Genomic DNA, 17,963 nt, shown 5'->3' on the forward strand with positions numbered 1-17,963 from the left:
TCGGAGGCTATCACATAAGACTTTTCGGTCTCTCAACTAAAATTGGCAGCACAGATGGTGGTATAAAATATTAGACTAGAATTCAGAAGACTGGGATTTAAATACTGGCTTTACAACTATAAGATCTGATGCAAGTCTCTTTCAACTCCTTAGGTTACAAATTCAACATGTGTAAAATGATACCCACAAAGCTGTTTTGATGACTAAATAAGATAATATGTATGAAAGTAGTTTATAAATAAATTCCTATCCAAATGTAAGTTATTATGATTCTACAAGTAGAACTTTAAAACTGTAATAAGGTACTGAATAGGATAAAAGGGTATCTAAATAATAAAGAGAGAAACAAAAGGGAGAAGGTGTCAAACTGGAATCAAAAGAAACCATCAACAGCATCAATAAATATAACCCTCAAAGGGTCCAGTGCTACTTTTCTTTCTGACTAGTGGTAGAAACACATTTACCTGGTTCGGGGTGATCACCACAGAAAGAATGACCCCATCATCTTCTTTATTGGCTCCTGGTACCGGAACAAAAATAGGTTCGGAGGGATAAAAGCCATCTTCTCTCCAAACCTGCAAGTCCCCAAAAAAGTGTTTGATAGAAGACTGGTTATGAACTGGAAGTGTTCTATAGCTTTTGTCAGTCCCAGCATGAATCTGGCTTCCAATACAACGGTCCAACAGTGGAAGAATCAGGCTTACTGAATTGAATATAGGAGAGGGAGCCTTTGCAGTGGCAAATTCCATCATCATCAAACACAAGTTGTATAATTATAATTTCCCATCAACTGGAAATAGAGGTGTCCCATAATTTCTCTCAAAATACCATCAAGCATAGAATTATTTTTCTGGGCTTGTGGTTCATTTAGAATCCCTAGAGGGAACATACCCCTAATTCCATGGTCCTCAGATTTAATAGAAGTAAGTGGCTGCCATTTGAGCAACATGGACGAACCTAGAGATTGTCATACTGAGTGAAGTAAGTCAGAGAGAGGAGAAATATCATTTGACATTCCTTGTATGTGGAATCCAAAAAGAAATTATACAAATGAACTTATTTATGAAACAGAAACAGACTCACAGACTTAGAGAACAAACATGATTGTTGGGGAAAGAATAGGGGAAAGGGAGAGTTTGGGTGTTTGGGATCGACATGTGCACACTGCTATAATTAAAATGGACAACCAACAAGGTCCTAATGTTAGTACAAGAAACTCTGCTCAACATTAGGTGGCAGCCTGGATGGGAGGGGAACTTGAGAGAGAATGGATACATGTGTATGTATGGCTGAGTGCCTTTGCTGTCCACCTAAAACTCACAACATTGTTAATGGGCTGTATTCCAGTATAAAATAAAAGGTCTTTAAAAAAAAAAAAGAAAGAAAGTAAGTGCTTTAAAATCTCAAGATCTACCTTAAACAAAACAGGAATTAATTCAAAGGGCAGAACATGTCTTTAAAGAATTCAGAAAAGGAAACGGAATTTCATTACCATCAGCGTCTTGTTCACCACGTCAACCTTGATCAGAGAATCACCCACCAGATGCCGGAAGCCACAGCCATAGAAGAACTGATACTTTTTGCCATTGAATTGGCCATAGTTGATCTGGGGAAATTCAATACCTCCTTCCTCTTCTAGGTCCTCAGGATATAGATTTTCATAAGAGCACCAAATCTAAAAGAGGGCACAAAAGAACTGATTGCTTAATTCATACTTTCTTCAGGTCAGTGTGGGGGCTAACACCATATAAAAGTTTGTGACAGGGCTTGAGAACTGAGGTTCTACATCATTTTTTAAAATATTGTTTTTCTTTTCATCATGTGTAAGAACACATAAAAGATTATTGGGTTTTGTGATTAAGTTGTCAAATGGCATAGGAGGTGGACACGGGTTTTTATTTTACTTGAGCTGAGACACTGATAGCTATATAGTGATATGTAAGCCCAAACCATCGAAAACGTGGGGATGGGCAGTGCCAATCTTAAATACTTAGACATGTCATGACAATTTGAAAGCTGTATAAACCTGTTTCAAGACACAAAAGTGATAGGTAAATACAGTGCTCACTCCCACCAAGAATTCTGCAACTCTTTTGCGACCCTACCCTGCTCAGCTGAATGTTATGAAACTTACTGGGCACCAAACACTGCGGAGAACAGCCACACTACATTGTCACACTACTTTACTAGTGGATAAAGAAACACTGCTGAGGGTCAGAGTCTTAGGCTAACGCCCATTCATAGCATACCTTTCCATCAGCCTGTTTCACAGCAGTGGCGGAAGAATAGGACAACGGGCTGAGGTTCTCTCCCTCAGGGGCATTCAAATCGACATGTAAGGGCAAAACAAACCGTCGAGGGAAAGATCTAGCTACTGAATTGTAGACCTGTTTAGGAGAGAGAAGTAAACAGATGAGAAAACGGTCATGCATAGAATAACAGCACATCCCAATCATTGAGATCCAGTCAACATTATTGGCATTTCTAAGTAACTGCATAAACAATCATTTTCATTCATTCATTTACTCATCAAACATCAGTTGAGTACCTTCTCTAGACCAAGCATTGTTTTAGACACTGGGAATACAAAACAGTTTCAAGCCTTATATTCTAGAGGAGGAAGAATGGTAATAGATAAGAAATAAAATATATGCCACTTAAGTAGTATCAAATAAATAATGATTATATACTCAAGTCAGATAGTGATAAGTGCCATTAAGAAACACACTGAAGGGTGTTAGAGCGTAAAATGGGTGCTTCCTTCCTCGGATTTGGTCTTTCTCTATAGGGCTCTGAAACTTCAGTGATTGAAATTATTCATGTAGGGTCTTATGCTTATGTGCTGATCCCCAACAAACACTCTGGGCAACCAGCTTGGGTGGTCTTCCCTGGCAGGCAGCATTTCACACATGTCACAATCAGTTGCTGGAGCAATTAGGCAAGTCCTAGGAGAGGGCTCTTGGAAGCACGCCCCTGGTTTCCTCTAAACTTCATCCCATATATCTTTCCTTTCTGTTGATTTTTCTGGGACCTATGAGCCCTCCTAGTGAATCACCAAAACAAAGAACAGTTTTGGGGGCCCCTCAACACACCCGCTCTGCAGAGGTGATGTTTAAGCAGGAGACCCTAATAAAATAAGTGTCTTTACTGACAGTAAGAATGGTTTAAGTACATCTTCCTCTCTGGAAATACTCTAAGATGGGGAATAAACTGTATCATTTTATCCTATATACCTAGTCCATATTATCTCCGTAACATGCAGAAATGTTTTCAATACTCCTACTAAGTAAAGATTTAGTGTTGTTTTTAAGCTCCATAAAGAATTAGCTTTGAGGACTCCTCTGTGGTCCAGTGGTGGCTAATCCACGCTCCCAAAGCCAGAGTTCCAGGTTTGATCCCTGGTCAGGGAACTAGAGCCCACATGCCGCACTAAGAGTTCACATGCCACAACTAAAGATCATGCATGCTACAACGAAGATCAAAGATCCCACATGCCACAGCTAAGACTTAGTGCAGCCAAATAAATAATTTTTTTAAAGAATTAGCTTTTAAAAATTTACTTTTAAATTTATTTAAACATATTTGGTCTTTTGCAAAACTAAAGGTGAACAAAAAGAGAGTTCCAATAGTGGTGAATTAGGCAGCATGGACCATTTCATTGATAACAGATAGAAAAGCTGGACAAAATGTTTAAAACAGCTGTTTGAAGGCACCGGTGAGCTAAAAAGCCAACAAAGAATGATAGAGCATAGATTTGGAAAGAAAAGGAAACCCACAGAGAGAAACTACATACTGGGGGCAAATTTCCACTAAGGACATCAGCTACTTTTAAGAAGAGGCAGTTGAAAAGCTAAGAAAACAGAAACATATTTTATTAAACTTTATTAAAAACTTTCATTTTGAGATTATTGAAGACCCATATGCAGCTGTAAGAAACAATACAGAAAAACAATTGATTTTAAAATGGGCAAAGGACATTTCACCTAGACATTTCACCAAGATATGCAAATGGTGAATAAATATAGGGGAAAATGCTGAACATTAATAGTCATTGGGAAACACAAAGCAAAATGACAATGAGGTAATACTTCACACTCATTAGGATGGCTATTATCGAGAAAAAATAAAAACAGAAACCACAAGTGTTTGTGGTTTGAGAATGGAAAGAAAGTGTAACCTTTGTACATTGCTGGTGGGAATGTAAAATGGTGCATTTGCTGTTAAAAACAATTTAGCAGTTTCTCAAACAGTTAGATATAGAATTATATGATCCAGTAATTCCCTTCTAGGTATAAGCCAAAAAGAAATGAAAACAAGGACTCACACAGATACTTGTACACCAATGTTCATAACAGAATTATTCATAATAGCCAAAAGCTGAAAACAACTCACATGTTCCTGAACAGATGAATAAACAAAATGAGTATATACACACAAGGAATATTATTAAACCTTTTAAAGGAATGAGATTCTGATACATGTTACAGCATGAGTGACCCATGAAAAGATTATGATAAATTAAGTAAGCCAGACACAAAAGAAGAAATATTGTATGATTCCATTTATATGAGGTACATAAAATAGACAAATTTATAGAAACAGAAAGTAGGATAAAGGCTACCACAACCTTGGGAGAGGGAGGTTTTAGGGAGCTGTTATTTAATGGGTACAGAGCCTCTATCTAGGATCAAGAAAAAGTTCTGAAAATGAACAGTGATGCTGGTTGCACAACACTGTTACTATATTTAATGTCACTGAATTATACACAAAAAATTGTTAAATGGTAAATTTTGTGTTATGTATATTTTACCACACAAAAAAGAAACAATGAAGAGAGGTCTCACATATCCTTCATGAAGTCTCAACAATGATGACCTCTTACATAACTACACTACAATATCACAACCGGGAAACTTACATGGATATAATCCACCAGCATTATTCAGATTTTATCCATTTAACATGCATTCATTTATGTGTGTTTTGTGTGTGTGTTTTATGCAATTTTATCATATGTAAATGTATATGATCACCACCACACTCAAGATACAGAACAGTTCCATCACTACCAGGATCCTTCATGTTATGCTTTTATGAGGATATTGCCACATCAACTCCCTCATCACTTGACCCTAATGAGAAGAGATTTTGACAGTTTTGAAAAGCTAGAGGGACAAAAGTTGTAGTTCAAAGTCTTCAAGAAGGGAAAGTCTTGATAAACCTCTAGCTCTTTCAGTCAGGACCCCCTTAAGGCTGTACCCTAGGAGTAAGAATTAACAAAAACAGTCTGGCTCTTGCAGCAACTGTGTCCTATTTCAAATTATCTCAGTCTTTATAACTAGATTAAGAATGTCTGCAATTGATAATGTACCTTAGCCATATGCCAGAAATAAATGAAAATCTTTTCTGAAGGAAGACAACAGTCTCCAAATATTCCTCCTAAAATTTTTCAAACACAATATTCTGTGTAGAATAAAACTTAGTCAGCACTTAAGAAGACAGCAAAGTATAATTTAAAGAAAAAAAAAGCAATAGATGATAGAAACTGAACCACAAGGGATCCAGATAATAGAGTTATCAAACTTTAACTATTCTGAATACATTGGAGGAAATTATTTTAAATTGGGGTTATAGCAGAGAATCACAAATTATAAAAGAGAAGGTAATCAAAATTCCAGAACTGAAAAAAGCAATGAGTTTAAGACCAAAGTGCCTAGATTTAAGAGCAGGATACATACAGCTGAAGAAAGAAAGTTTGAATGGTAAGATAAGAAGAAAATATCCAAAGCAAGATACTTAGAGAGAGCAAAGGATGGAAGATACTAAAAAAGAACATAAGCAACAGAGAGCTATAGTGAAAAGGGGTATCACATGCGTATTGTAGTACCAGAAAGAAAAGAGAGAAAAGATTTATTAGATGCAATATTTGAAAAAATAATGGGTTAAATTTTTCAAAGCTAATGAAAGACAGCAAACCATAGATTCAAAAATCCTTAAGAAAAAAAGAAAATAAATCAAAAGGAAATCATATTGAAAAATATCGTAGTACTAACTTCAGAAAATCAGAGAAAATCTTTGGGGGGTAATGGATCAACTTCAAAGGAGCAAAGCTTTTAACTGACAACTGATTTCTCAACAGAAATCAGAAGACAATAAAATGATATCTTTACAGTGTTGAAAGAAAACAAAAACCTAGATTCTTTATCCAATGAAAACATCTTTCAAGAAAGAAGGTATAATAAAGAGATTTTTCTGACAAACAAAAATAGAGATTTCATCACCATATCAGCATATCTGAACTAAAGAAGATAGTAAAAGATGTTCTTCAGTCAGAAAGACAATGATACTACATGGACGCTCAGAGAGGCAAGAAGGAATTAAGAGCAAGAGAAGGTACTGATGTAGGTAAATGAGTAGTATGGGTAATTATGTTTACATAAAACAACATTGATAATAATGCTTTACAGGGGTTAATATAAAGAGAGAATTAAAATATATAATGAACAGTAGCATATAAATCAGGAATATAATAAATGGAGTTAAAGTGTTCCAGACTCCCTGCATTATCTGGAAAGAATTAAAAGAACTACTTTATCAATATAATATATTGTGCTAAATCAGCAAAGAAAACTATACACAAGGTCAAAAGACAACCCTCAGAATGGGGGAAAATAATAGCAAATGAAACAACTAACAAAGGGTTAATCTCCAAAATATACACGCAGTTCATGCAACTCAATACCAGAAAAACAAACAACTCAATCAAAAAGTGGGCAAAAGACCTAAACAGGCATTTCTCAAAAGCAAACAGATAGAGAATAAACACATGAAAAGACGTTCAACATTCCTCATTATTATAGAAATGAAAATCAAAACTACAATGAGATATCACCTCACACCAGAGGGCAGAGAGAAGAAGCAAGAAGAACCACAATCCCACAGCAGCTAGAATGAAAACCACATTACAGAAAGTTAATCAAAATGAAAAAGCAGAGGGTTACGTCCCAGATGAATGGACAAGATAAACCTCAGAGAAATAACTAAATGAAGTGGAGATGGGGAAACTTTCAGAAAAAGAATTCAGAATAATGCTAGTGAAAATGATACAGGATCTCAGAAAAAGAAAGGAGAAGATGCAAGAAATGTTTACCAAAGACGTAGAAGAACTAAAGAACAAACAGACAGAGATGAACAACACACTAGAAGAAATCGATAGCAGAATAACTGAAACAGAAAAACAGATAAGTGACCTGGAAGACAGAATGGTGGAAATCACTGCCACAAAACAGAATGTAGAAAAAAGAATGAAAAAAAGAAGACAGCCTAAGAGACCTCTAGGACAACATTAAATGCCCAACATTTGAGTTAGAGGAGCACCAGAAGGAGAAGAGAGAGAGAAAGGACTCAAGAAAATATTTGAAGAGATAAAAGTTGAAAACTTCCCTTACATGGGAAAGGAAATAGTCAACCAAGTCCAGGAAGTACAGAGAGTTCCAGGCAGGATAAACCCCACAAGGAATACACTGAGACACGTAGTAATTGAACTGACAAATTGGAAAAGACCCTGATGCTGGGAAAGCTTGAGGGCAGGAAGAGAAGGGGACAACAGAGGATGAGATGGTTGGATGGCATCACCAACTCAATGGATATGGGTTTGGGTGGACTCTGGGAGTTGGTGATGGACAGGGAGGACTGACATGCTGAGGTTCATGGGGTCGCAAAGAGTCGGACGTGACTGAGCGACTGAACTGAACTGAACTGAACTGACAAAACTTAAAGACAAAGATAAAATATCAAAGGCAACAAGGGAAGAACGACAAATAACACACAAGGGCACTCCCATCAGGTTATCAACTGATTTCTCAAATCTGGCTTGTAGAAAAAAGCTCTACAAGCCAGAAGGAGATGGCATGATACATTTAGAGTGATGAAAGCGAAGAACCTACAACCACGTATACTCTACCCAACAAGATTCTCATTCAGATTTGATGTAGAAATGAAAAGTTTCCAGACAAGCAAAAGGTGAGAGAATTCAGCACCAGCAAACCAACTTTACAACAAATGCTATAGGAACTTCAACTTCACTCGGCAGGAAACACAAGAGAAGGAAAAGGCCTACAAAAAATAAACCCAAACAATTAAGAAATTAGTAATAGGAGTATGTACATCAATAAGTATCTTAAATGTAAATGGATTACATGCACCAACCAAAAGACATAGACCAGCTGGGCAGATGAAAACATGCGCATGTATGCACTTCCACTTACCACATCACTCTAGTTAACCCCTCAAATTGTATGTAATTATTTTATATTGTTAGGTTAATCATATTTCCATTATGGCTTGCAATTATAATTATTCTTTTTTTTGGTCTGGCTATTGTTTGTGATAACTGATAACATCTTTTCCATTATGTAACTATTACTTAATACCATTGTATCATGATTGGTCAACAGAAAATAATAAAATTCTGTATTACTGAAACTACCATTTAATAGAAAAACCTATAATCACTTTTTAAAATCCAGATGCATATCCAGATATAAAATCTTGGAATTTTTTGAAAAATACAAATACCTAGGTGTTGTTTCTCTCTCCAAAGCTCCAGATATGATTCTAATGAGCAGCCATGTTTAAAAACAACTGGACTATATGATGATCTTTTACTTTTATCTAGTTTGTTTCACTTTTCTATTTCATATTCAGTGCTCCCATTTCATTTAGTTTATGTTTTCCTACTTCTCCATCTCTCTCCTTTTGTTGTTCTTTTTAAAACTTCATCAAGTGCAGTATAAAAGCTTTTGTATACATATACACATATATATACACATATTTATAAAGGTTTTGTGTGTGTGTATATATATATATATACACATATATTTGTATAATATAATATATATATATTAGAAACCATGAATTTTGGTCTAGCTAAAAAATTTATGACATCTTGATTCCACTTGTTTGACTAAGTATGAATAGAATGCTAGATTTATCATTTATATTTGTTCAGTACTTTGATATAGTTCCATTCATTCTGGAATCTGGTATTACTGCTAAAAGTCTAGAAAACTTATTATCTTAGTGATTTAAAAAACTTTTGAATGAGGCTTGAAACTTCAAATGCAATTCTGAGAAAATTAAGAAATACTATGTTGAAAAAAAAAAACCAGAGATTAACATATGATAGATAGCAAATTGCCAATGTTTGTTGGATCATAAAGAAAGTAAGGGAATTCCAGAAAACATCTACTTCTGCTTCATCAACTATGCAGAAGGCTTTGACTGTATGGATCACAACAAACTAGAAAATTCTTAAGAGATGCGAATACCAGATCACCTTACCTGTCTCCTGAGAAATACGTATGTGGGTCAAGAAGTAACAGCTAAAATTGGACATGGGACAATGGACTCGTTCAAAATTGGTAAAGGAGAATGTCAGGATTGTGTATTGTCACCCTGTTCATTTAACTTCTATACAGAGCACATCATGCGAAATACCAGACTGAATGAATTAAAAGCTGGAATCAAAATTGCTGGGAGAAATATCAACAACCTCAGTTATGCAGATGATACCACTCTTAACAGCAAAAAGTGAAGAGGAACTAAAGAGCTTCTTGAGGAGGGTGAAAGAGGAGAGTGAAAAAGCTGGCTTAGGACTCAACATTCAAAGAACTAAGATCATTGCATTACTTCTTGGCACATAGAAGAGGGAAAAGTGCAAACAGTAACAGCTTTTATTTTCTTGGGATCCAAAATCATTGCTGATGGTGACTGTAGTTTGAAATTTTAAAAAATTTGCTCCTTGGAAGGAAAGCTATGACAAATCTAGACAGTGTATTAAAAAGCAAAGATATCACTTTGCTGACAAAGGTCCATATAGTCAAAGCTATGGATTTTCCAGTAGTCATGTACAAATGTGAGAGTTGGACCATAAAGAAGGCTGAGCACAGAACTGATGTTTTTGAATTGTGATACTGAAGAAAACTCTTGAGAGTCCTTTGGACTGCAAGGAGATCAAACCAGTCAATCCTAAAGGAAATCAACCCTAAATATTCATTGGAAGGACTGGTGCTGAAACTGAGCTCCAATGCTTTGACCACCTAATGAGAAAAGCCAACTCATGGGAAAAGGCCTCAGTACTGGAAATATTGAAAGCAAAAGGAGGAGAGGGAAGCAGGGGGTGAGATGGTTAGATAGCAACCCGACTCAATCAACATGGATTTGAGCAAACTCCAGGAGATAGTGAAGGACAAGAGAAGCCTGACATGCTGCAGTCCATGGGGTCACAAAGAGTTGGACACAACCTAGCAATTGAACAACCACAGTTATTAACTGAAGTACAAATTTTGTTCAAATTTCACAAAATTTTATGCTAGTGTCCATTGTTTTTTTTTATACCTTACTCAAGACTCCACACTGTATTTAATTGCACTGGGCAGCTTCAACTGCATTCAACAAATTCTGATAAATTCTCTTTTCATTTTTATGCTGTTACAAATATTTTCTAAATTTCCTTGTTATGACTTCTTAGATACACCCATCATTTAAAAGTAGACATTTAATTTCCAAATACATGGCAATTTTAAAGTATCTTTGATATTGATCTGTCATTTTGATATTAATTTCTCATTTAAATACTTTCTTCTCTACAATCACCCTCTGTGTTTTTCAGTTTTTTAATTTTGTTGAGACTTTCAATGACTAAGTCAAAGTTCTCTCTTGGGAAATGTCACATTGCACTTGAAAATATATGGGTTATCTTCAAATATCTTTTGATATTGATTTCCAATATAACAGTGATAAGAGAACAGATTCTGTATGATTTCAATAACCTTAGATGACAAAATTTTTGCACCTTGTTTTATGTCCCTGGATATGTTCCAGTGTCTCCTGGTTTATAGTCTATGGGTATTTGAATAGAATAGAATTTGTCTCCTACTGTTGTGTGAAAATCTTAATTATGTTGAATTGGTTCATACTGCTTTTCATGTCTACTATATCATCCCACTTTTCTCTCTAGTCATTCTATTAATTTTTGAGAGTTTGATATTGAAACTCCAACTAAAAATCTTAATTTATCTACTTTAAAAGATAATTGTAATATATAGTGGGAGTATATTGTAACTTTGTTCTGTATTTTCCAAGTCTCTTGTAAATGTGTTGTCATACTTTCATAACTTAAAAAATAAAAAAAGAAAGAAGATATACAGATGGCCAAGAGATACATGAAACAATGCTCAACATCACAAATTATTAGACAAATACAAACTAAAACTACAATGAGATATCACCTCATACCACTCTAAATGGCCATTATCAAAAAGACTATAAACAAGAAATTCTGGACAGGGTGTGGAGAAAAGGGAGCCCTCCTACACTGTTGGTGGGAATGTAAATTGGTATAGCCACTATGGAGAACGGTAGGGGAGTTCCTTGAAAAAACGAAAATTGAGCTACCATATGATCTTGCAATCCCTGGAAATATATCCAGAAGGGGAAAAAAAAAAACCACAGTCCAAAAGGACTGTGTTCATTGAATTCCAATGTTCATTGCAGCACTGCTTACAATACAAATTAAAGTCAAGACATGAAGTGTGAGAGCATTAGTCACTCAGTTGTGTCTGACTCTTTGCAATCGTATGGACTGTAGCCTGCCAGGCTCCTCTGTAAAGGAATTCTCCAGGTAAGAATACTGGAGTGAGTAGCCATTCCCTTCTCCAGGGGATATTCCTGACCCAGAGATCAAACCTGGGTCTCCTGCACTGAAGGCAGATTCTCTACCATCTGAGCCACCAGAGAAGCCCCAGCCAAGATATGGAAGCAACCTAAATGTCCATCAAAAGAAGAATGGATAAAGAAGATGTGTAACATATATGCAATGGAATATTATTCAGCCATTAAAAAGAATGAAATAATACCATTTGCAGCAACATGGATAGAGATTATCATACTAAATGAAGTAAATCAGATAAAGCAAATATCACAAGATATTACTTATATGTGGAATCTAAAAAATATGATACAAATGAACTTATTTACAAAACAGAAACAGACTTGCAGACCCAGAAAACAAACTTATGGTTTACAAGGGGCCTGCCAAGTGGCACTAGTGGTAGAGAACCCGCCAGTCAATGCAGGAGACGTAAGAGATGCAGGTTTGGTCCCTGGGTCCTGAAGATCCCCTGGAGGAGGGCATGGCAACCTACTCCAGTGTTTATGGACAGAGGAGCCTGGCGGTCTATAGTCCATGGGGTTGCAGAGTCAGATGTGACTGAAGCAATTAGCATATATGGTTTACAAAGGGGAAAGGGGATAAACTGGGAGTTTGAGATCGACATATACAGACTACCATATTTAAAATAGATAACCAACAAGGACCTACTGTACAGCACAGGGAACTCTGCTCAGTATTGTTTAATAACCTAAATGGGAAAAGATTTGAAAAAGGATAGATTATATGTAAAAAAAAAACTGATTTTTCCACTGAGCATGATAACAGTTTACCGTACCTTTCAGCCAAAAGAAAGTTCAGGTGTAAAGGAGAGAGAGAGAGAAATAAAATGGAATAAATAGCTAATTATGATATGCTAAAAAATGAGGTCCAGAAACAGAATATAAATATATATAGATACTTAATTTTTAGAATTAAAAATTCTTCTAGAAGGTAACATAAAATATTTATATGACCTTGGCATAGGAAGATGTCCAAAACAGGATTCAAAATGTATTACTCATAAAGGAAAATATTGATATACTGGACCACGTCTGTTTATCTAAAGGTACCATTAAGATAATCTAATAAAGGTATCTATAAAAATACCTGCAGCAATTTCATACTTAGTGGTGATTTATTAAATATTTTCCAAATGAGGTATGAAAATAATTACTGGTATCAGCACTTCTTTTCAACTTGAAGTCTTAACTAGTACAGTAAGAAAATAAGAAAAAAAGAAAATGCATAAGAATTGGAGAGAAAGAAATAAAACTGCCATCATTTTCAGATAATATGAGTGCATACACAGAAAATCCAAAGTAATTTACAGATCAAACTAATAAGTGAATTTAGCAAGATCTCTAAATATGAGATCAATATACAAAATCAACTTCATGTCTACATACCATCAAAAACAAAATGAAAGTTTTAAAGATATCATTTACAACAGTTTCAAAACATTCTAACTACCTAATGATAAATTTAGCCAAAGACATGTAATTCCTCACACTGAAAACTATGAACATTACTTCAAGAAATTTTAAAAGATTCAGGACTTTCCTAGTGGTACAATGGGCAAGTATCTGCCTGCCACTGCAGGGGATACAGTTTCAATCCCTGATCCAGGAAGATTCCACATGCTGAGGAGCCACTAAAGCCAGCGCACCACAGCTACTAAAGCCTGCGCTCTCTAGGGCCTGCGAGTCATGATTACTGAGCCCATGTGCCACAGCTACTGAAGCCTATGCGCCCAGCACCCATGCCCTGCAACAAGAGAAGCCACTGCAGTGAGAAGCCAGGGCCCCCCAGTGAAGAGTAGCCCCTGCTCACCACAACTAGAGAAAGCCCAGAAGATCCAGCACAGCCAAATAAATAGAAAGACTAAATTTTGTTAATGTAAAGGTAACTTTTCAAAAAGAAATTTTAAAAGAGTAAAATAAATGGAGAGGTATAATAAATGGATAGTCCCTGTTCATGAGTTGGAAGACTCAATATTTCTCATTATTGTAAAGATGTCAGCTATGCCCAAATTAATCTATACAGATCATACAATATGATCCCAACCATGGTTTTTTGTTTGCTTGTTTGCTTTTACAAAAACTAATAAGTTGATTCTAAAACTTATGGAAATAACAAAACAACAAAAACTGAGGCAATCTTTAAATAGAAAGGAGCTAAAGGACTTATAATGTAAATACCAAGATATCAAGACCTACCATACAGATATAAAAACATAAGTAAGCTAAGTAAATGTAAGTAAACTTTAAAAGTAATGTTTTTTAAAAATTTAAAAATAAAACTACAGCAGAAAACAATTTTCATTACATAATCCAAGGAAAAATTTTGCCTTAGATTGATTATCTGCTATCAGCACTTTAAATTATAAAGGGAAAAAATGAAATCCCTTCAAGCTGAGGAACTAAGACATTTTCTTTTATCGAAGAATTAATATTATAGTTTTGCTTTATTTACCATTTTACTATCCCTTCTAAGAAATGTAAGTATGTTTAGTGCTCAAGGGTAATAAGGAACTAATCACAAGTGTTTCAAAATATATTTCTTGGTTTTCTTTAATATAATTTTTATTTATTAGGCATTAAGTATATATTTTGAATCATTTTGATGTATTAAATAAATAAATTACAAACTTGTGTTTTCAATGCTTTAAAACCATTCTCCCTCTTTATTTGCCAAAGAGGTAAGAGAAACTGCAAATTCCAAGCCCAAAGCCAGAACTTTGCTAGAGCAAAATTATTTTGACTACTCTTGACAAATCAGAGAATTCTACCTGGTCAAGCTCTTTCCCGGTTTTCCTAAGATTCTGTAGTTGGTAGACTTCTAAAATTCTTCCATCATCATAACAGCACAAATCAATGACAACACAGCCCTGGTCCTCATAGGCATTGATTTGGTGAAAAGTGAAAGAAGGTTTACTGTAGTACATCCCTGGAAGAAGCTGCAGGAACATAGACAATGAGAAAGAGAGATTTTATTTCCTTTAAGGTACAGATCGACAAAGCTCAAGTTAAGATTTCTCCCCCTTTAAGTAATAGGACTGGTAGGTATAGAAACCAGAATTTGGAATGTAGAAGCAAATATGTTTTGACTTAAAATCATCTCATCTCATATTAATCAATAAACTGGGGCTATTAGATATAGACCAATCAACTGATTTAACTAACTTCAAAGTTCTCATGAAATATGGCCCAATATTTTGAAGAATAAATAAATTCTAAACTCTTTAATACATGCTTAAATAGAAAATACTTCTATTAAAAAGTTTATGATAAATTAAGTGACTAATCCTCTGGAAAATGCTCTCATTACTAAAATGGGATTTTTCCATAATGAAATTATATGTGGGACTACAGTAAATTTAGGATACTATTTCTTTAAGGGGTTAAAAAGTAGACAAATATAATAATGCTATTTATCAGGCATCTATAGAAAGATATTTAACCAATACGCTTTGGACTTTGGTAGTATTATCACACTTGTATACCAAAATGTCATAAAAACAACTAATAAAAATATAATTGCAAAAGTTACAGAAGACCTCTGCATAAACAGTATTCTCTTTAGCAAATATTATTATACAGAAAAATCCATGCTAACATGCTAAGAGGATTTCCTAGATGTCATTTTTGTTGTCAATTCATTTTGTAATTGAATCAGATAATTTAAAGGATAAAACCATTTCCTACAATTTTCTGATATGCAAAATTCACTGTATTAATTAATAAATAGCTAGCTCTCCTTATGGAAGAAGGCAATATCCTTTAATTAAGAGTGGCTTATGCAAGAAATACCCAACAAGGCAAAAATCAGTAATATGGAAATTTGCTTTCATGTCCAACCATTCACAGTCAAAATTCTCCACCTGACCAGTATGCTTATCCACCACATGAAACCGTGTATTATACTGGGGTTCCCAGCTTATTCCATCTGTAAAGGGCTTTCCTCGAATTTTAGAAGAGATGATTTTCCACAAATTCATCTTTAGAGGCTGTTCAATGAAGATGATGTAGTTCCTTGTCATTCCTAAAATGGTTCAAGTAAACAATAAAATGTTATTTGGCAAAATGTCTGAAATGCAAAGGTTATGGGGACTTGTCAGAATAGTTCGACATATTACTGCTGACCTAAACAAACGCCAATCAGAAATAATTCTTCATCATTTCTCAGCTTTGCTATATATATTTTCTGTTCCTACATAAAAACAGGAACTTCTCAGAATAGCTTGGGTTAAATGCCCTCAACTTGCATTTTTTAATCTTTTTTTTTCTTCCTTTTCAAATTGTTTTGGTTTAGGAAGCATTATTTTAAAGTGTCATTTATGATCTGGAGCTTTATTCCCTAATCCTTTTGCTATCTACATCAGAGGTAAGGATCCAGGAGCAGATAGGCTATAAAAGTTTAGGATACAGAAAATAAATATTCTGAAAAACATCTGAAGCAATCTACGTGGAATATGAATTTTCCTCCCAAAAATATTAGTATAATTATTATTTGTGGTCTTTAAAATCACCTAAAATACTGAATTCTGTCAATTTTTTACAGTCAAATTTTTTTTTATTAAGACTTTATTTTTTGGAGCAAGTTTAGGCTCAAAACAAAACCAAGAGGAAAGTACAGAGATTTCCCATATACCTCCATCCCCATATACTCTCAGCCCCCACTTTATCAATTTCCTCCACCAGAGTGGTCCATTTATTATAACTGATGCATCTATATTGACACATCATAATCATCCAAAGCCCATAGCTTCTATTGTGGAAACATGCAAAAATGTATATTTTTCCTTTGTATTTATTCAATGACAGACAACACAATACAAAACAAATTAAAAAAACTGATTTCTATGACTAGGGGTTATTCATTGTTTCATCCTGGAGCAGGGGGCTGGAGGGAAAGGCTGTTCTCCATAGAGAACTTAAGAGGAATTATGGTTGGGTGACTAAATCTCAGCCTATTTCTCCCTGACTCAGGGTGCTGAGAAGAAACTGATAACTTCCTAAACTGACAGCAGTTTCCTAGAGCAGTCAATTAATGAAAAACTTGTTAACAATTTTTTCATAATTGCTTGTATTAAAATATCTTTTCCATCAGTCATTTGGCTAGGATAAGTTATACATGACTAACCAGAATGAACTTAATTCACATTAAAGTGCAACCTTGGTCTCTTATCATCATACTCTAATAAACATAGTACTTTCCAAAACTAGTCCCCCTGCAACAGTGACATTAAGGCAGGTCCTATTAAATTTTGCCTTATTTTGGGCTCACCAAAGCTGTGGTAGTAAGAAGGTCTCATCCTCTCCTCAGAAGCAATAGAACATATCACCTGGGCTCCATGGATTGTCTCCCCAAGGTCAGATTTTTCTGGAGGAACCCGAATAACATTATAGCAGGAACCTGGAAAATGGAAAGTCCTGTCTTAACTGTTTTACATACATTTGAAGAATAAAAGATAACCCTTGCATTTGTGGACTAGGCAAAAGCAATTAAGAGATTTATGCAATATGCATGACACATATATTTCATAAGGGGTTATTTCAAAGACTTGAATACAAAAATATATTAACTTTAGAAACAGTATTAGCTAAGGTTTTGAAACATCATATACAAAGTAACCAACCATCAGCTATTGTATTTTAATATTCACAAATGGTTCACTTCTAGCTCTCTGAAGATGAACTCAATCCCAGCTTCATAGGAAAAGATACGATAGCAGCCAGGAATATCTTCAAATTCTATTTGTCTTTCTCCCCACTCCCCAGTTCCAAAAACTACAGTCTCCATTTGTACTTACGTCCAATTTCTTCCTTTCAGTCTTCTAGATCCTTGGGGTCACTTTGGGTCCCTTCTCCTCCCATCTTATCAACATTCACTCATGCAATTATTCATCTGATTATTATTACTTTCTCAAAAATCAACTTAGGTACCCACTCCTTAAGCAGCCTTTCCCATCCAAAGACATTTGCCGCCCCTCCTTTATGCTCTGATTATAGTCTACACTGTCATCGTACTTATCTAATTTACTCTAATTTTCTATGTATTTATCAGTTTCCTAGCAGACTATGCTCTTCTGGAGCAGGAACTAAAACTGACACATCTTTGCATCCTTAGTACCAAACATTGACCTGTAGGTGAACTATAAAAAACTACTGATGGATTGACTAAGAACATATGTTTGTTAAATAACTCAATGAATGAACAAATACTGAGATCATATTGAATTATCTTTCTG

At 35.0% G+C, this 17,963-nt stretch overlaps 1 protein-coding gene across 1 annotated transcript in view; it reads right to left on the reverse strand.

Moving 5' to 3' along the window:
• BCO2 (beta-carotene oxygenase 2) overlaps positions 1 to 17,963 on the reverse strand; it is a 71,244-nt gene that overhangs the window by 2,424 nt on the left and 50,857 nt on the right. Inside the window, exons 6-11 of the mRNA XM_065945148.1 lie at positions 17,000 to 17,128; positions 15,594 to 15,754; positions 14,502 to 14,669; positions 2,250 to 2,387; positions 1,493 to 1,675; positions 465 to 575 (exon numbers count right to left, since the gene is read on the reverse strand). Of these exons, the coding sequence (XP_065801220.1) occupies positions 465 to 575; positions 1,493 to 1,675; positions 2,250 to 2,387; positions 14,502 to 14,669; positions 15,594 to 15,754; positions 17,000 to 17,128 (890 nt within the window). The remainder of the gene's footprint in view (positions 1 to 464; positions 576 to 1,492; positions 1,676 to 2,249; positions 2,388 to 14,501; positions 14,670 to 15,593; positions 15,755 to 16,999; positions 17,129 to 17,963) is intronic.

The sequence above is a fragment of the Muntiacus reevesi genome, chromosome 9, assembly GCF_963930625.1.
Source record: "Muntiacus reevesi chromosome 9, mMunRee1.1, whole genome shotgun sequence".
Classification (NCBI taxonomy): Eukaryota; Metazoa; Chordata; class Mammalia; order Artiodactyla; family Cervidae; genus Muntiacus; species Muntiacus reevesi.